The sequence below is a fragment of the Megalobrama amblycephala genome, linkage group LG15 (genome assembly GCF_018812025.1).
Source record: "Megalobrama amblycephala isolate DHTTF-2021 linkage group LG15, ASM1881202v1, whole genome shotgun sequence".
NCBI lineage: Eukaryota > Metazoa > Chordata > Actinopteri > Cypriniformes > Xenocyprididae > Megalobrama > Megalobrama amblycephala.
In genome coordinates this window covers 3771803-3792421 of record NC_063058.1, presented here as the reverse complement: position 1 = coordinate 3792421, position 20619 = coordinate 3771803, and the positions used below count along the sequence as shown (strand labels likewise).

Sequence of the window (20619 nt, the reverse complement as noted above, 5' to 3'; positions counted from 1 at the left end):
GCATATCCACTCACAAAAATACATTTTAATATGTTTATGGTAGAACATTTACAAAATATCTTCATGGAACATGATCTTAATATCCTAATGATTTTTGGAATGAATAAAATAAAAAAAAAATCAAAATTTGTGACCGATACAATGTATTGTTGGCTATTGCTACAAATATAACCGTGCGACTTGTTTTGTGGTCCAGGATCACATATAGATGTAATTTTTTTTCTAATGAATAATGTAATTTAACTTTTTGATTCACAATGCCCTGTTGGGAAAACTTAATAGCTGCACTTTGTTCCACCACTTTACGACCAAAAAATGTTTTTTGTGTTTTCATATTCAAGAGATTATAAACTAGATGCAGCCTTTTTGGGGTTTGTGTCGAATGTTCTTTGACTTTTATACATAATAAATTAGTTTATGAATAAAAATTCATCTGATGAAAGCAGTTATTTTGAGTTAGATGCCAAATGTTCTCCTCCTATTCAAATTTGACACTGAAGGGGTGCATAGCCTACAACATATTTGCTGCACATTCAAATAAAATGAGAAAAAAAAAAGGAAAAAAAAAAAAAACAGTGGAAAATAAATGCAGAACATGTTCACATAGGACACTATTAACAGAACTATATGCATGAAACCATTCATAATGATTTGGGCACAAATGGGTTAATTAGCTCATCCACAGTTTTATCAAATCTTCTAGCTACTCTCTAATAGCAGCATGGTCTGTTTGAAACTTTTAGCGCAGGATGAAGGCCAGAGAAGAGATTAATGTTTATACAGGTGCAGATTCAGCTAAGAGACTTACAGTTTAAATCCCAGAGGCCTGAAATCATTTATATTCTGCACATATATCTGAACTGTCTAATAAATATACTAAACTGTCACATTTTATTGTCATTAAGTATCTCTGTATATGATATCACAATGTTATAATATTATCTTTGTCAAATAAATCTTATAAAACTTATTTTTTCATACTAAACAAAGCACAGGCCTCGTTAGATCAGTGTTAGGGTGAAATCACAGTGTTTTGTGCTCGAACTATATTGAGGGGAGGGGCGTGTTGCGCCTTGTGACGCGGTGCTGCTTTCTCTCAGGTCCTGTAAGCAAATGTAAAAGGCCTCCTAGTAACACTCATCTACCATTCTTTATCATCGTTTGATAGAGTTGTGTTGAACATGTCTGGAAGAGGCAAAGGCGGTAAAGGACTCGGAAAAGGAGGCGCCAAGCGTCACCGTAAAGTTCTGCGCGATAACATCCAGGGAATCACCAAACCCGCCATCCGTCGTCTCGCTCGCCGTGGCGGTGTCAAGCGCATCTCCGGTCTGATCTACGAGGAGACCCGCGGAGTGTTGAAGGTGTTTCTGGAGAACGTCATCCGCGATGCCGTCACCTACACCGAGCACGCCAAGAGAAAGACCGTGACCGCCATGGATGTTGTGTACGCGCTGAAGCGACAGGGACGCACTCTGTACGGCTTCGGAGGATAAACTTCTGAAACCAGGAACAACTACATCTACCCAACGGCTCTTTTAAGAGCCACCCACTCTCTCACACAAAGAGCCATATACAAATGTTATTGATAAAATGCTTTGTTTCTTGGATACAGAGAAAATGTTACTAAATATAAACTATTTCACAGTAAAATACCGGGATTAATAATAACTTTTCTTTTAGTTCTCTTTAATGATGATACCCAGAATATGTTGGTTTAAGTGGTGCACAAAAGACCTTTTCTAATATCACACAATGTTTAAAGATATAACTAACTTTAAATTAGATCAGAATGGGACTAAAGTTATCAAGAGATGAAAATGCAGAAAACATTAACGAAACTGGTATTTGTTTTACACAAATGGGCTTTTGTTTATTATTCGTGTAGTTTCAACAGTTTCGTGAATCAATGAAGTCTCGAGGAAAAACTGTTTTTAAAGGATGTTTGACTGATAATGGTCTCTTTCCTCCAACACTCCCTCAATGGGTCTATAATTGTGTTAAAATACACGATGGTTCACAGTTTTTGTCTAGAATCGCTTATTTTCTCAAACTAATAATAAAAAGAGCGGGAAACGAAACAAAGGACACAGTCAGGGTGTAGTTCAAACTTTGAGCGGTTGGCGGCGGCGCATGTGATTGGCTCTTATTCCGCTCGTGATGCTTTGAGTTGTCCAATGAAATACGAGTTTATGGGTTTGGTCTATTAAAAGAGGCAATCAGAGAGTTTCTGTATCTCTTTGAAAATTAGCATAGGGCGGTGAATAAATGCCTCTGTGTCGCTTCTGTCCTCACATTGCTTTGTGAAGTTTGTGCTCAAAAAGCATCATGCCTGAACCAGCAAAGTCCGCGCCTAAGAAGGGCTCCAAGAAGGCCGTCACGAAGACCGCCGGTAAGGGAGGAAAGAAGCGCAAGAGGTCCAGGAAGGAGAGCTACGCTATCTACGTCTACAAAGTCCTGAAGCAGGTTCATCCTGACACCGGCATCTCTTCCAAGGCGATGGGCATCATGAACTCTTTCGTCAACGACATCTTCGAGCGCATCGCCGGTGAGTCGTCTCGTCTCGCTCACTACAACAAGCGCTCCACCATCACTTCTAGAGAGATCCAGACCGCCGTGCGTCTGCTGCTGCCCGGAGAGCTGGCCAAACACGCCGTGTCCGAGGGCACCAAGGCCGTCACCAAGTACACCAGCTCCAAGTAGAGATTCAACCGAGACTCTCAGCGACCCAAAGGCTCTTTTAAGAGCCACCCAACTTCTCCTTTAAAGAGCTTCTGTTGTTTGTATAACTAAATTTCAATTATCGAGAAATTTACTTTGAAATAAGTGTTTTTTTTCTAAAGTGTCTAATGAAATTTTATCCGAGTCTAATTCGTCGACGTTCTGTGACTCAGGTTTTTTTTTTTTTTTTTTCTTTTTTTCTTCGGTAAATCCAGGTAAACTATGGGGTTTGGAATGATGTGGATAAAGAAAAGGTTTTTACTGTAGGACAAATTATTTATTTAAATACACAGATGAAATCTCAATTTTAGCTCTCAAATGTTCGTAAGTTACAAATCGTGTACTTTTATTGCTGTTAAAGCACTTCAAAACTTGAGCTCATTAGTAACTGTTGCTCCATCATGAGAAATCTGCATATTAATGGAGATCAAGTTTACTATATGCATTTACAAAGCATGCGATTATAAGGTTCATTACTGTAGACAGGAGCATTTGGGCCTAGTTAAGTTGACTTCTGATTCATAGTAATAGTCATTATTTTAGTGAAATTCTCTTGCCAGGAGGGTGTTTTTACAATGAAGTCTGAAACATTTTTCAGTCTTTTGATTTCTCATTGTCAGTTTATTATGGACTAATGCCCTGCAGCTGTCTGAAAATGTTTATTAAAAAAGTATCTTTCAAGTGATCTGTCAAATGATGGTGACTGAAGCATCTGAGACTGAAGGACAATAATGAGAACTGAATATTACTGGAGCAGCTATTATGATGCTTAATGAAAGAAATTAAGTTTCTTAATATTGATGAAAATATGGCATATTGAGAGGTTTATGAGCAATTTTATGTAGGCTGGTCATCTTTGACCAGCAACACCACAAGTGTGATTTTGTGCCATTTTGTACCAAATAATTTCAAAACAAGTTACACATTAAAGCACACTAGTGTGAATAATTGTAAAGAATATATTAAAATTTAATTCAATTTTGCCAAAATTACCCTTAAAAGTTCAGAGTAATGAGGCCTGCAATCAGCCAGATCCAAAAAAACAAAACAAAACCTGTGCTAATCGAAAGAAAACAAGCTGACAAAAAAAGATTGAATCCAATATTTAGACATAAAGTGTACTGAGAGACTTGCAGACAATTTTAAAAGGTCATCATTTTTGACCTGAACACCAAATTAGGCAAAGGGTTTTGATCACCGCACAAGAGTTAAAGAGGTTGTTCATGGATGAGATGCAGCAGATAGAGAAAGACAATCAAGTGTCCAGCACACATGAGAACGGTTTAACCAAACTGAAAGACCGCATGCATGCTGGACACTTGATGATGTTTTTCTTTTACTATCTGCTCCATCTCATCCACAAGAAAATCCATTAAAAAAATAAATAAAAAAAAAAAAATTGTAAAGAAGTTCATATGTAGTAATAACTTATGGCAGCAGGTGAGGATCGCTGTTGATTTGAAATGTTCTAAAAGGTGGAAATGTCCAGTTTGCTTAACATTTCTGGGACGTTATCTTAAGGTTAGCATAACGTTCCTGCAATGTTCTTTTGACCTTCATTTTATTAATAATACAATATTCTAGGAATGTTGATTTGTAACGGTCCAAGAACGGTAAAATGTCCACATTCTTTAATGTTAAAAGTTATTTTATGGTTGGAATAATGTTCCTGCACTAGGGGTGTAACAAGATTTCTAGTTGAGTTGCTTCAATTGTAAACTATTGTAAACATCTGCTCTGCTCAGCTCATCCAGCAAGAGTCGCACACAGTGCAGCAGGAATCACAGTTCTCTGATCACGTGACGAGAGTAAGGCAAGATCACTGATCACAGTATTGCCTGAGTGTCTGAGTGCCTAAGCGTCTGATAAATGTCTCATCTTGTAGAGCACGCTCAGAACCGCCGCTTTTGAATTTCAAAGCGAAAGTAAAGCACAAGCTCCCTGCACACGCAACATACATACAATAGCATGTCTTATAGCATTTTTTTTTATTTCTGTGTTCAATTTATGCAAAATAGTTCAATTAGGTCACACACAGCCTCAATCAGAAGTTCTTGAAGTTCATAATTCATGTACAGTAAGGTCTGAAGAGAATCATGTGAAATCATACAGAAGATATACACTGATTTTTATTTATTTATTTATTTTATTTTATTTTATTTTATTTTTAAGGTAAACTAACCCTTTAAAGGCGATTAAAAAAAAAAAAGAAAAATCAAGCCAAAACAAATAAAGGTTGTGTTTTCTCGTTTCTGCTTATTTAATTTCAAATTGGAAAACAAAGTATCAAAATGTACATGGTCCGTGTACGTTTTGGGTCCGTGTACGTTTTGATAGTTTGTTTTCCAATTTGAAATGAAATATGCAGAAACGAGAAAACGGTCGTTTCCCGTTTTTTCGTTTGTTAAAAAAAACGGAAAAACGAGATTTTGACTCGATTTTCGTTGTTTTCGGGTCACGGATAGAAAACGGAAACACGACTTCAAAACTCGTTTTCCACATGTGGGCGGTCATTACACGCCCCTTTCAGCCGATTGGTCAATCAAATCTGAGCCAGTGACATCATCTTCAGTTCGTTCAACAAAATAATAGTCCTCTGCCGCTATATCAGTAGATGTCATAAATCGGCTTTCTTCTGTGCAACCTAACGCGTATTTCACAGAAATATGTTTGCACAGATAAAAAAAAGTTTAAAAAACCTACAGTAAATTTAATTAAGTCTGTTTTTAAGCTGTCATTGTTTTTTGTAAATTTTGAATGTAAATGCCTCTACATCTGTTGCAAGCGCATGACATCCTTTGGGATACTACCACCGATCAATAGGCTATGATAGACTATTCTCTATAGATCAGTGGCTACTGCACTCATTTTTTTTCTTATTTTAATGTTTTGTTTACATTTTATACATTTAAATTCAATCATTTAGCAGACGCATTCCTTGCAGTAGGCTATATAGTAGACTATGCAGTCATATTAGAAAATAGGCTGTCCACTGTGTGGCAACACCTACGGTATCACCATCGGGGGGCTTTTTAGTTTTCCTTACTTATAAATGGCCATGCAGATTTTATCTCTTAAATTAAACAATTTATGAACACAGTGAACATTATTATATGTCACAGTTTACTTGCTATCCTCACTTTTTCTGTCTTTCCTTCGCTTTTGAATGAATTAAATGGCCCTGAACATTTTACTTTCAATTTCGATTTAACGGGAATTGGCGATTCTGCGTCAACTGCTTTAGTGGACAACAGCAAAACAAAAACTCTCGTATATTAAACATAGAACTTTTATTATCTTTGTAATTATTTTATTATCTTTTATTATCTTTGTAATTATTTTATTTTGTAAATATTCATGGCTTAAACAGCGGGAAAATTTACTGTATGCATATATGATAAATGTCTGTGAATCATTAAAAAAAAATCCCAGGGGGTTAGTTTTAGCCTACATGAACAAATAGCAGAATAAACAACAGAACATGAGGATTCATCATCATCACGCACCTGCCGCGCTTCTGTGAACGGGAAAAAAGGATTCAATTATATAAAACGAATAAATAGCCTATGCGCGAAATTTATTTCACTTAAGTAATTAACATATTACCAAAATGAAAGGGGAAAAAAAATGCGACAATATGAGTGTCGGTTCATTTTTGAGAAGTTCACAGAAAGGAAACCGAGACGGCAGAAAACAGCAGGGGCTGGCGCAAAATGCGGCATCGGCATCTCGCAGCGGCACTTCCGGCGGCATCTCCAGCGGCCAGGGACTTCTTCGGCAGCTCTCCCTACAGCGGCATCTCCAGCGGCCGCGGCATCGGCATCTCATAGCGGCACTTCCGGCGGCATCTCCAGCGGCCAGTGACTTCTTCGGCAGCTGTCGCTAGAGCGGCATCTCCAGCGGCCGCGGCATCGGCATCTAGAGCAGCCAGGGACTTTATTCGGCAGCACCTGCCGCTGGCCATTATAATTCAATGTTGTTTTTTGTTTTAAAAACTAGGCCTACATTTAATCAAAATAACATAATATACCAGAAGACTATCATTTGTAAGCATTTATCACAAATTTTGTTAATAACGTTCTGATGCTCCACTACATAAGAGAAAGTAAATCACATGCTTTGATAAAATAAAATTGCAATGTTATCCATTGCTTTGAAATGCACATGAATATAAACTGATATTTATACAGAAATTAATTTCTGATAGACTATGCTGCACAAAGCTGAAATTGCGGCATCTCATAGAGGCATTTCAGGTGGCATCTCCAGCAGCCACGGATATTCTTCTAATTTTAAAAAGCTACATTGCAACAAAATAGCATTATATATCACAGGACTGTCATTTATCATTAATTTTTGTTAATATGTAGGCCTTTTCTGACGCTGCAGTTGCTATCAGAGCACGCTGAAATTACTGCGTGTGTATATGAGTCATTCTACGAAACAGGTGCTATTTGGGTCCGCAACGTTTGATCAGATGCATAAGGCACAAAAAAATGTCCCAAAGTCTGTTTCCAAAGCTTAAAGTTATTCTTTTTAACATGATATATGATCAAATGTTTTTTTTTTTTTGAAGATTAGCATACTATTTTTAATCATTTTTCATTATTACATAGCCAATTTCACATGTCCGTGTTAACCAACATGACACTTGCATCTAAAGTATCACCAAATAAGTTATATATTTTTTTTCAAACATATACTATTTTCAGGATTATATGTGTGTCCCTGTTTACACAAAATATATTTATTCACAATAAACCTTATTTTTTTGGTAAATATTTTATGATTTGTGCACGTCCCTCAGTTTGACTTACCACCCCGTCACACTAACTTGTTTTATCTATAAATAATGCTCTGTTCCTTTAAATGACATCACAAAGCCTAAGTGACATCATTTGAGCCTTATAGCCACCAAGAACAAAAGAAGGCAACTATGCACATTTTTTTTACATTGTTTATTTGTTGCTTTTTCATGTTAGGCAGGGCCCGTCAAGCTTAAACTTACCACCCCGGTGGTGGTAAATTTCATCCCAAAATGTCCCCTGATAAAAAACAACCCACGGCAACAATGTAAAAGTAGCCTAGCCCAATTTCGCAGGAAAAATGCAGACTTGGCAACAATGTTTGGTTCATTAATTCACTCATTCACTCACTCACTCACACACTTTTTAGTCAATTTGAAGGTCTCCCCTCCCCCAGTTTTTAAAGTTTAAAACCAGCAGATCATATAGAGAAACACTTCGTCCATACCACCCCGTCACATCAGTTACCACCCCGTTACAGGGTCATTTTGTTAAAGGTTTATGGAAAGAAAATGAAATATTACATAAATTAACGTTGAATGATGTTCTTGTTGTGTGGACTGATCAGATAAATGTAACTTTATTTGTATTTTTTAAGTACAAACAATGAGGCCATTGAAAGGTCAAAAGGTCAATTTCAAGATTAAAAATCTAAAAATAAGAAATATATATGAAATTACAGACTTTCTACTGATGGTTTCCAAAAAAAAGGGACATTTTTCTATTATTAGGAAAACATTAGATTTTAAAAATCTGTTTCTTGTTTTACTATTCCAATGGACAAAGCTGAAATTGCGGCATCTGCAGCCACGGACTTTCTCTGGCAGCTGTCGCTATTTGTGGCACCTGCCGCTAATTCGGTGTAATATTTTCACTTTAAAACTACGTTTGAAGAAATTAATATTAAGCTGCTATATACACAGGACTGTCATTACATTATATAGCTACCATAAGTCATATACACACGCAGTAATTTCAGCGTGCTCTGATAGCAACTGCAGCGTCAGAAAAGGCCTACATAACAAAATTAATGATAAATGCTTACAAATGACAGTCCTGTGATATATAATGCTATTTTGTTGCAATGTAGCCTTTTAAAATTAGAAGAATATCCGTGGCTGCTGGAGATGCCACCTGAAATGCCGCTACGAGATGCCGCAATTTCAGCTTTGTGCAGCATAGTCTATCAGAAATTAATTTCTGTATTAACAAAATATCAGTTTATATTCATGTGCATTTCAAAGCAATGGATAACACTGCAGTTTTATTTTATCAAAACATGTGATTTACTTTTATGTAGTGGAGCATCAGAACGTTATTAACAAAATTTGTGATAAATGCTTACAAATGATAGTCTTCTGGTATATTATGTTATTTTGATTAAATGTAGTTTTTAAAATAAAACAAAAAACAACATTGAATTATAATGGCCAGCGGCAGGTGCTGCCGAATAAAGTCCCTGGCTGCTCTAGATGCCGATGCCGCGGCCGCTGGAGATGCCGCTCTAGCGACAGCTGCCGAAGAAGTCACTGGCCGCTGGAGATGCCGCCGGAAGTGCCGCTATGAGATACCAATGCCGCGGCCGCTGGAGATGCCGCTCAAGCGACAGCTGCCGAAGAAGTCCCTGGCCGCTGGAGATGCCGCCGGAAGTGCCGCTGCGAGATGCCGATGCCGCATTTTGCGCCAGCCCTCTCTCGCAGAAAATGTCTTTGTTCATCTAACGAGCAATGTTTTGTTATTGTGAGTGTACAAAAATAATAGGCCTATTTAACCCTTCGCAGATTCGAATGGTGTTACATATATTTGACCATAAATGTCTGAGTATTTTAAGTTGTTTCCGCTTTTATAAGAAAATTCGAGTGAACGCGTCGGCGCCTAACGCGCACACACATCAGTTTTAGTAACCTGACATCACAGCCTGTTAACTGTCAAAATAACATAGCCTATTTAACCAAATATATAAAAAGTTATACTGCTCATTTTAAGTAGTCTGTAGGCTACAATAAAAGCGTTCAAATAATAAATATAGTTTAGCCTCCCAATCGTGAATATTGAAACATTTGGATTTGTGTCAAATTAGAGAGGTAGTTATAACGCCGGTTTCTGTTTCAGTTCAGCTTTAAATTAATTCGTTTTATATATATTATTTTTGTCATAACTAAAATAGCTATGTAGCTGTAATTTTGATCTTTAATGTTTGATCTTTATATATTCCCTCAGTCTTTTAACCAAAGGGTTATTAACATTAGCCTATATTCAGCAGGCAATAGGCTATATAAAATAAATAGAGAGATGAGCTATTGTTCGTTTTTCAAAACTGCTTACACTACTTATTTATTGTGATTTATTCTATTTATTCAAAATAGAATAAAATAAAAACTAGTTTGTTTTTTTTTTGTTTGTTTTTTTAAATCTGTGCTTTTCATCCGCTCCTCTGTGTGGGTAGCGCAGTTTCACCATGCATATTAAACTACAAACTACATTACAACAGTCTGTGTGCTGATTAACATTTCTGAAATAAATATTTCTGTGAAATAAGCGTTAGGTTGCACAGAAGAAAGCCGATTTATGACATCTACTGATATAGCAGGAGAGGACTGTTATTTTGTTGAACGAACTGAAGATGACGTCACTGGCTCAGATTTGATTGACCAATCGGCTGAAAGGGGCGTGTAATGACCGCCCACATGTGGAAAACGAGTTTTGAAGTCGTGTTTCCGTTTTCTATCCATGACCCGAAAAAACGAAAATCGAGTCAAAATCTCGTTTTTCCGTTTTTTTTTAACAAACGAAAAAACGGGAAACGACTGTTTTCTCGTTTCTGTGTATTTCATTTCAAATTGGAAAACAAACTATCAAAACGTACACGGACCCCAAAAGATACACGGACCTTCCGTTCATTCATGTTTTGATTTGATATTGAAATCAGAAAAATGAGAAAACTGCACCTTTTTTCGTTTTGTCATTTTTAAAATGAAAACGAAAAAACAAAAAACTGACTTGATTTTTCTTTTTTCGTTCTGGGGTTGGAAACAAATAAGCAGTTTGAATATTCGATCTCTACATGTGGGCGGGAATGAAACGCCTCTTTCCGCTGATTGGTCAAGGAGACGTCAAACCATGTCGTCATCAGTTGTTCATCGGTTCAGCTCAACAGAATAAAAGTCCCTCGCTCTACAGCTGTACAGATTCTTAACGCGTTTATTCTACATTTAATCTCTTTCTAGTGAATTCTAGCCAGACTAGTGAATGGCTTGACACAAATCGTTCTGATGAAGAGTCAGGGCTTAATTCTGTATAGACATTAATTCATCACGTGAAATATTAGTTTATCTCATAAATATTAATTTACTTTGCAGCTGCACACTACCCCCAGGCAGCCTACAACTTCGATACATTGAGTGTAAAAATGTCTTTTGTTTTACACAACATGGGATGGATATATGTGTGTGTGTGTGTGTGTGTGTGTGTGTATTTTACAGTCACAGCAAATCTATTAGGCCTATTTTGAGTTTTGTTTTCATAGAGAAGTGTAGGACATGTCAAATATTCAGTTAATCCTTCTGTTTCATAATACATGTATAGGCAGCATGCTATTTTTTCCTTTTCTTAAAGTTATAACTTTTGTTTAAGGCAATATTCTGAGTTTATTTCATTAATATTGAGTATTAATGAATGTCAGACAAAACGGTGTTTTATTTTCTCTGCCAACTAAACTTCCAATGCATATCAGAAATGTTGTGTGACTGACTCGTAGCGCACAGAGCAGTGTTTCATTCCTGAATGAATCAGAGTCTTTGAACAAATCAGTTGACTGAGTGATTCAATGGCCCAAAAGATTATAGAGATCCAATTGATATATTCTTGAATGAATCAGCGTTTTGAACGAATCGCTTAAATAAATGACTCAATGATTAGCACAGTGACTTGCTGACACCTACTGGCGACATTAATTTCATAATCCAGTTATCGTTTAATTTTGTCATTTAAAATTTTCTGTATTCAAAATGATGTTTAAAACATTAATATGATTACATTATGCAATTGTAATTCCTACACATATACTGCCCTCTCTGAGCAATCTAACTCATAAATCTAAAAGCAACTTCAGATGGTGCTTCTTTGTTACCTCTGCAAGCCTTTGTTTGATACTGATTTAATTGGTAACAACCTATAGCATCATTTTATTGTAATTTAAATGACTAAATTTAAGAACTTAACATTAAAGAAAGCATACATATTTAATAAAATTAGGACAAATCCTAAAATCTCCTGAAAATCAATTAATCAACTAAATCAATTACAGTTAATTTCTGACACAGACAGATAGCAATAAATAGGCTATAAAAATACTCTTTATCTTATTATTGTTAGTGTTATTTCAGGGTTTTGATATATAGCCTAATATTGATAAAGTATAATTGATATCTTCTTAAGAGAGCACTATAACGGTTATTTTTAACACTGTTTTAACATTTTTCCCTTTATTTATTTATTTTAAAATGTGTGATAGCCTATATCGAATTGGCATAAACGAGTTCACCTCCGCCAAATCATCCAATTCGCATTTTAAGTCCATCTCTCTATAGCACCGCTTTGATGAACTAATAACATGTAATATATTTCATATCTGTCATATTTCAAATTCATCCCATGTCCAAAACTCAGAGTGTTGTCTAAAACAAAAGTTATGACTGCTGCATATTTACATCGATAGGCTACTGATTTGCACTTTTTTAATTCAGTGTATAGCCTACCTATACATTCGCTGGCCAGTGCGTTGAGCAGCTTCGCTAGATTTTTATATTTGGTCACTTCAATAAAACAGGCATTGTGCCAACGTTGTAGAATGGGGGTAATTGTGTGCAGCTGCAAAATAAATTAATATTTCGTGAGAAAGACATAAAATGTAGAATAAATGCGTTAAGAATCCGTACAGCTGTAGAGCGAGGGACTTTTATTCTGTTGAGCTGAACCGATGAACAACTGATGACGACATGGTTTGACGTCTCCTTGACCAATCAGCGGAAAGAGGCGTTTCATTCCCGCCCACATGTAGAGATCGAATATTCAAACTGCTTATTTGTTACCTACCCCAGAACGAAAAAAGAAAAATCAAGCCAATTTTTTGTTTTTTCGTTTTCATTTTGTAAATTTTTCTGATTTCAATATCAAATCAAAACATGAATGAATGGAAGATACCCTGATTACCATGCTTTAATGTTTAACTAGGAAGCTTGTTTTGAAATGATTTAATTTTGTACAAAATGGCATTAAGTCACACTTGTGGTGTTTGAGGTCAAAAATGACCGGCTTTTTTAAAAATGTTTATAAACCTCTCAATACGCTATATTATCACCAATGTTTGTCAACTTGATTTCTTTCATTAAGCATCATAATAGCTGCTCCAATAATATTCAGAGTTCTCATTATTGTCCTTCAGTCTTAAGGCAGGAACACACCAAGCCAACGGTGACGAACTAGTGCCGATGAAAGCAGACTGAGGGGTGGACTCACGTCGGCAGCATCTGGGTCCAAAGTTGGCCTGACACACCAAACCAACGCTAGACAGCCGACGGCCAAGTAGCTCGTCCATTCTGCGCCTGCGTAAGATGAAATGCCTTTCCATACCAGCAGGTGGCAGTAGCTGAACAGCCAATCAGAATGATCAGATGGCCCGACAGACCGACGTGCTCCGACGCCGATGTCACTACTCGATCCGTACCGGAAACACGATTTGTTCTGCGCATGCGCGAATTTACTGCCACTTCCTGTCACCGCTAACGTTTTTACCACAACGACGTCACTGTCACGATGTGTGTGTGAATATGATCGATTTATAGAGACGTGCTGGAGAGTGACATATGATTGCATTATGGATTCTTTTGCGTTTTATATACATATTCAAGAATTTCTCTTAAAAGGAGAAATTCCTGACAATCTCACAGAGCGTCGGAAGGTGAAACGGTCGTCTACGAATTTTACTATCAAAGGTTCTACTTTCATAGACAGGGCTTGGATTAAGCCAGTTTAAGGCCAAAACTCAACTATGGCATTTAAGTAGCTTTTATAAACGTGCCAAAAAAAAAAAAAAAAAAAAAAAAGAAAACAAATTGCTGGTGTGCATTTTAAGACAAAACAATGGCAGTCATATATTTTAGGATAACTTAGTGCAGGTTACTTTCAGTTAAAACAGCTCAAATATGCATTTTAGTCTGGGACTAGCTTAAGCCTTATCTGTGAAGCTGGGGGTATGAGTACCGAGAGATTTTATAATGAAAAATAGAACTGCCTGTCTGGAACAACCTGGGTCATGTGCTTAATTCAGAAATTGTGTATAAAATACCAAGCTTTGTTAAAGGGATAGTTCACCCATAAATGGAAATTCTGTCATCATTTACTCCCCCTCATGTTGTTTCAAACCTGTATGTTTTTTTTTTTTTTTTTTTTCTTCTGTTGAACACAAAACAATATATTTTGATGAATAGTTGGTAATCAATGAAGAATAGTTGATAATCAAACAATTGACAGTAGTTATCGACTTCCATAGTCGGAAAAAAAAAAAAAAAACAAATACAATGGAAGTCAGTGGTTACTGTCAACTATTTGATTACCGACATTCTTCAAAATATCTTCTTTTGTGTTCAACTGAAGAAAAAACATTCATTCATATAACTTTTTTCGGACATTTTCTTTTTTCCTCTTAAAACAGACGACAGACTCTTCTACATCGGCCCCAGTAGGCAATACATGCGGCTAGTTGTCCTGTCAGAGGAAGAGAAGAGGTCTGTTCTTACAGAGTGCCACAATAACCCTGGGACTGGCAATCACAGTGGTGTCAGAGGCACTCAAAACAGGGTTATTGCTGGCTACTATTGGTCTACAATCATCCAGGATGTGAAAGACTGGGTAATGTACTGTAGAGGTGTTACTTTTTCTTTTACTTTTGCCAGTTTTTGTTATACATCTATACTTTAGAATGTCTCTTTTTTTACCACCTCTGTTTGTTAGATACGTCCTTGAATTAGAAGTTATATTTATTGTCATCATCAACTTGTCAACTGACTGTTTTTATAGACATTTTGTTCAAAAAATGTTTTGTTGCTTTTTTAGGTCAGATCTTGTCACTGCTGCCAGTTAAATGACCCAATAAAGACTGCCAGTCTTGCATTCCATTAAGGTACTGCTTACAATGTTTTAGCATACTGATGAGACTAACCAGCTAGTCTCAAGCTTGTGTACAGTTTTACTAGCATATGGTTGATGTAAATGTTGTGCCATGCAGGTAAACGAAGCTTGGGAGGTGCTTGGTTTGGATTTGATTGGACCACTGCCAGAAACAGCACGCAACAACAAGTATGTCCTTACCATGACAGACCTGTACACCAAGAACCCATGCAATCTAAGACGGCAACTGAGGTGTCTGCAATAATAACCGCAAAGTTGTACTTGTTCGGCATGGTTAGGAAAATTATTACAGACCAAGGGAAGGAGTTTGTTAACAAGGTAAAGTTTTGTAAATGTTTAATTATGTTTTTTTCCCCTCTACTCTTGTCTTAACATATATTGTTATATACAATTACTCCACTTTTGCAAATTTAATTGATGATCTCCCTGCAGCTAAACAACAGCATTTTCAGCATGCTGAACATCAAACATGCTGTCTCCAGTGCTTACCATCCCCAGACCAACGGACAGGTAACTCTTTGGATATCTGTCCGGTAAGATCTATTGTTGTCTTATGGTTATTTATCAACTTTATAAATGCATTGATATGTACAGGATGAAATAACCAATCAGAATATTAAGCGTACTCTCAGAAAGTATGTGAATGACAACCACAGTGATTGGGACCTCCACCTTCCTGCTGTGGTACATGGAATTAACACTGTCTCACCCCTCATCGTCACATATCGACGTTTGGTCATTGCCCCCTAGCGTCGACATCCGAAGCAAAGGGTACCCCTTTTGCGTCGCTTTTCAACGTCGATGGCCGTCCTATACACTTCAATGTAAATCCCTTATCTTCGGATTCTGACGCAGGGGGGGTCAACCAACGAATCTCTTGCATGTGTTGGAAATTTTCGGTTTTCGTGGTCATAATGACAAATAACTTGGCTAGATGTAGGCATTATCTTGCGATAAAAAATACAGCAGGTTTTAGGCTACAGAGGATAGACTTTTAACGGATCAGACCCTCAACGTCGGATTTTGACGCATGCAGGGGGTCAACATAGATTTGCGCTCTTTATAAAAAAAAAAGCGATTTGCCCGGTATATTTGTTAATGTATATTTGTGTGTATAATTACTTCGACCGGACCTAACTGTTGTGTAAAATAATAATAATAATAATAATAATAATAATAATAATTGTTCTTGCATCTGTACCTTGCGTCACGTTGGCCAATCAACTACTTCAGCAGTAAAACATCATTGCATGCGACGATCCCTAGCACCATTGCGTTTTTTGATTTCCATACGTAAGTATTGCACTTAATATAGAATTAGACATATTAGATATTTGCATATCAGAAACAATCAGCTCATGCCATAAAGCTGTTGTGTTTGGTAATATTTTAGCGCATTGAGATGGTGTTTTCCATACATTAACTAGACTGGCGGCCCGCCACATTTTAATTTGTCCCGCCTCAGTCTCAAAGTAGGCCTGTCGCGATATTCAAATAACCGATTGATAATTGCGCTCTTTTAAACGGCAAAAATGCACCAATTAAGTTTTCGTGTATTATATTCAAACTCATCTGAAGCCATTCCATAGCTTCTGAATTATATAGTCACCTAGATTATTTATTTATTTATTTTTGGGTCAGCTTATGATTATATATTTTTATTCATTTGCTATTTTTCTCTATAATGGAGAAGTGTGTTCAGTGCATTCTGGATTGTGTTTAATAAATCAAAGAGTGACGTTTAGTACCACAAATACAGATGTATAGATACAGGCCCCCACTAATTATTCTAGAAATAAATACATTTAACAAAGGCAACCTTTTGCTACATATTTTTAATAGTTGAAATGTATACTCTACATGTTTGACCACTGAACGATCATTTAGTCTACTATATGTTGTGTACGTGACTAATGTGCCCCAAAAGCCTTGGGGCTTCCTTAGGGGAAAAAAAGCTTTAGGAGCTTCCACATGTAATGTTATCTGCAATGACTGAAACCATTGACATAGACCTGTGTATTTTTGACAGTAATAAAGACCTTAGTCCAAGCCTAAAAGTAGGGCAATAGAGAGTCCATTCACAGTTGGGTTGGTCTAAATGAATTTTATTTTGAATGTGCCTTTAGGCTATTTCTATTTGTTGTGGTTATATTTGTATGACAACCTGTTTGCCTTTAAAATGTGTTAAATTAAAATATCGTAACATATTAAAATATTGTAATAATCCTTGTGTGTGTGTGTGTGTGTATATTGTACATTTCAGAATGACAAAGCCAAAATTCAGATGTTGCCCTGCTTGCCAGGTTGAGAACCAGGCGATTAGGAAGTTCTGCATCGCCTGCTATGCAAGCCTCAGCAAAAGTAAAAAGATTGAGGCCCTCAAAGATCGCCTGGATAATGAGTGGGGTCAGGGGGTCTGGAAAAATCGGAATGCAGCAAGAGTGGTTTCTTCTGCCCAAGTTGCAGTAAGTAAAAATGCTCATGCTTCATGAATTGGATTGTAGTCAATATGAAGCTCAAAGCACATTACATTAACATCAATAATATCCTATGATCAAACTATCAACATTATCATTTCTAACTGTGTAGAACAATCTGGTGTGAATCAACCCATATTTCTGTTGCTTGAGATTCACAGAGTGCTGTTGGTAGGAATAGGAACAAAGAACATCGACATAGACCAAATTTGCTAAGTGGGAGCTGACCAGAACTGAAAGTGCCACAGAAAACTGAAACTTTCCTTGCCCTCATTACTTAGTGTTAGCTGCCATTTTGCTATTTGGTTCTTGTTGAATCAAATTTTCTCGTTTCTCCACCTAACGACAAAACTCACTGATTTCGAGGAACAGGAATATGGGTTGAATGACACTGGAAATTATGTCATCTTGTGACTGAATGTACAGTTTAAAAAAAAATCAATGACACGTTATGCATGCATCCCACAGACCTTGACTTATCCTAAAGCTGGCACACATACCATAAACAGGACGACATTTGGATGGATGTGAACTGTGTCCAAAATGACTCATGTTCTCTCAATTTGCTTATAACAGATACATTTAACATAGTCTATCCTATGCAACTGATGAGCTTTCTAATAGTGGTGACCCAAAGTTTCCTTGTAGCAGCATTCGTAAGAAAAGAGAGAGAATGGCATCAGTGTTGACAAAATAATATCCAGTTTGTAATTAAATTTCTATTCCCACTCACAATATGGTAAAATTGTAAATGGACTGCATATATAATATATATAGTGTTTTTTCACTCCTCTGAGCACTTAAAACACTTTATAATGTATGCCTTATATTCACCCACACACTTATACACCGGTGGCTGCCATGCAAGGTGCCAACCTGCACACTTGGAGCAGTTTTGGGTTCAGTATCTTGCTCAAGGACATTTCAAAGGAGGCAGGCAGAGCTATACTCGAACCTGCAACCCTCCAGTTGCCGAACAGCACCAATAGAGAGAATCCCCTTTAGCAACTATGGTCCTTGCACAACAAGGGAATCTGACTGTCAATTCTGATTAGGGCCACCTCCAAATCTTGTTCTAAATCAGATCTGTTTATTTTTCAATGCAACCTTCATTTTAACCGTCATGTCAGAGCTCATTGCCAGCATGTTGATGGTTCATCAGCTTACAACCAGTCTGTTTCACTCTTTAATCTACACATTTTGTTCTATGACAGAAGTGGGTCAGCTTATGAATGTCATCAGATCACATTAACACTTGTGAACCACTCCTCTCAGTGTTTAGAAACTCAGATCAGTAAAGCGTTACCAGTCATTGCCTGACACTATGTGAATATTGATGTCATACAAATGTGATGTCACCTCGACAAAAAGTGATGTTGATGTGAATTGTGTAACCTTGATATTAATGCAATGTGAATTCTCTAAGTACTTTTGTTCATTTCAGGTGCAGAAACTGGCTGCCTTGGGCTATATGCCCATTTTATTTATAGGCAGAAAAAAAAAAAAAATTCATGGATTGCTGATATAAGTGCTGGAATGGCACTGAGTGAGGACACAATACCTTTTGTTGATGCCATGAAAAAGGCATATGAGTATTTACTTAAAAAGCAAGGTTAGGGTTATGCAGAACTCATTACTTTTTTAATTATATTTTTAAAAAAAATGCATATTTCTTTAATGTATACAGATTAAATTCATGTTAACTTGTTACCTTCTTAACAGGACCCCAGATGTCTCAGCCCCAGCCCCAACCTGACCAGCATATCTCCACAACAGAGCCCCAGCCCCCAGAGTCTCCGGTCCACCATCAGCCGCAGATACAGCTCCAGGTCCCGACCCAGCCACAGCCCCAGCAAAGTCAGCCACGGACTGCCAAACCAAACCCCAACAAAAGAAACAAGGGTAAAGTAAACTTTCTTGCACCCTATCTCTTATGCAGAAGTAATTACGGTTAAGTTTATTTAAGTTGATGTTAATTTGGGACCTTCACAACAGAGCCCCAGCCCCCAGAGTCTCCGGTCCACCATCAGCCGCTGATACAGCTCCAGGTCCCGACCCAGCCCCAGCCCCAGCCCCAGCAAATTCAGCCACAGACTGCCTCTGATCAGAATCTCTGAGGACAGCTACATATTCTCTCTGGCATCTCCAAGGGTACAAGACGCACTTGAAAAAAAAAGAAGCATTTATGAGAATAGTTAGAGGATAGAAGACTAACATACGTATTTACTGTCAGCTTTTAAGACCAGATATTCTTCATGGCTTCATTGACTGATCAGAAATTATTTAGATTTTAGCATTTAGTTTTCCAGGTGATAACTGAAATTAACAAGTGAGAAAATCTGACTCTCAAAAACTACAACTTACAACAATGGATCATCGCTGGACTGGAGTAACATTTCTGGCAGACTGGACTTGCCACATGCTGCTTAGCCACCATGTTGTCCACCAACCGGGGCCTCACTTTCGCCCACCACCCTGAGACAAGACTTTTTCTCACTGACCAATCACTGGAGGCTTGTGCTGGTGTTTCTTTGTCATCTAAATCTTCACCCAGTGAGTGTTTTAGCTCTTGAAGGAAAGACTCTGTTAAAACAATGGACAGTATTAAAAAACAACAGGTTATTAAACAAAAGAGTATATCACTGAACAACAGTCATAACAGCAGTAATAACTGTGCTGTCTATCATACCAACACAAAAATATGGAATGTGTATTACATTCCTATTATTAATGAACATACTGTTTTACAGTGCAGGGACAATATAGGACATACCAGTGTTTATATGAGAAAAGTCATTGGTCATTTCCACACTGGTTTCCGGAGCCCTGAAAAGGGAACCACCAGTCTTTCCGGTTTGTCTGTGGCTAAGACCTACTGTAGTTAAAAAAAACAAAAAACATCTTTTACAATTAGAAACAAATACATTACCATGACTGCCTTTTAAACATAATGACACAAAGTTTTAGCATTGATTTTCCTTATAGTATGTATAGTAAGTATGTTATATAATAATAATAATCATATATTTTCTGATTCAGACCCATGACTTGTGAAATGTTTATATATCATTCCAAAAGGTAAAAATAGATCTAGAGGTAAAATCTAGATCTTAATTAACATGAATGAAAAGTAAGTCTGACCTGCTTGCTTTCTGGAGAATCTTGGCCTCCCATAAATAATGTTTCCTCTGCTGTCCCTCTTAATCCAATTCACAGATGGCTGGCTGGTGGATCGCTGGATGGATGAAGCTGCCTCCTGTTGAGTGCTCATGACCTCATGCAGCCTTTTGAGTTCATCCATGTCTTCTGCCTGGTTGACAAGACTGTTGACCTCCTCCAAGAGCTGGTTCAGCTTAGGATCTGACATGGTGCACAAGAACAAACAAAAGTGCACAAGGACAAACACACCACTAAAAGGGGAGAGGAGGGAA

At 37.2% G+C, this 20619-nt stretch overlaps 3 protein-coding genes and 1 long non-coding RNA gene across 4 annotated transcripts; all 4 read left to right on the top strand.

The window, feature by feature from the left end:
* Window positions 1–1155: 1155 nt before the first annotated feature.
* Window positions 1156–1537, top strand: LOC125246641 (histone H4). The gene has a single exon (XM_048157619.1). The coding sequence runs from the start codon at window positions 1182–1184 to the stop codon at window positions 1491–1493; it is 312 nt and encodes a 103-aa protein (XP_048013576.1). The 5' UTR covers window positions 1156–1181; the 3' UTR covers window positions 1494–1537.
* A 746-nt stretch (window positions 1538–2283) lies between these two features.
* LOC125246627 (histone H2B) lies at window positions 2284–2771 on the top strand. The gene has a single exon (XM_048157605.1). The coding sequence runs from the start codon at window positions 2326–2328 to the stop codon at window positions 2698–2700; it is 375 nt and encodes a 124-aa protein (XP_048013562.1). The 5' UTR covers window positions 2284–2325; the 3' UTR covers window positions 2701–2771.
* Window positions 2772–13405: 10634 nt separating this feature from the next.
* Window positions 13406–16494, top strand: LOC125246681. Its single transcript, XR_007179935.1, has 5 exons — window positions 13406–13516; window positions 14236–14432; window positions 14637–14703; window positions 14809–15029; window positions 15144–16494. It is a non-coding gene; the product is annotated as an uncharacterized LOC125246681 (long non-coding RNA).
* Window positions 16495–16968: 474 nt separating this feature from the next.
* Window positions 16969–19320, top strand: LOC125246620 (gamma-gliadin-like). Its single transcript, XM_048157598.1, has 4 exons — window positions 16969–17176; window positions 18633–18800; window positions 18911–19090; window positions 19184–19320. Exons 2-4 carry the CDS (start codon window positions 18725–18727, stop codon window positions 19303–19305), a joined length of 378 nt encoding a protein of 125 aa, XP_048013555.1. The 5' UTR covers window positions 16969–17176; window positions 18633–18724; the 3' UTR covers window positions 19306–19320.
* The last annotated feature ends 1299 nt before the right edge of the window (window positions 19321–20619 follow it).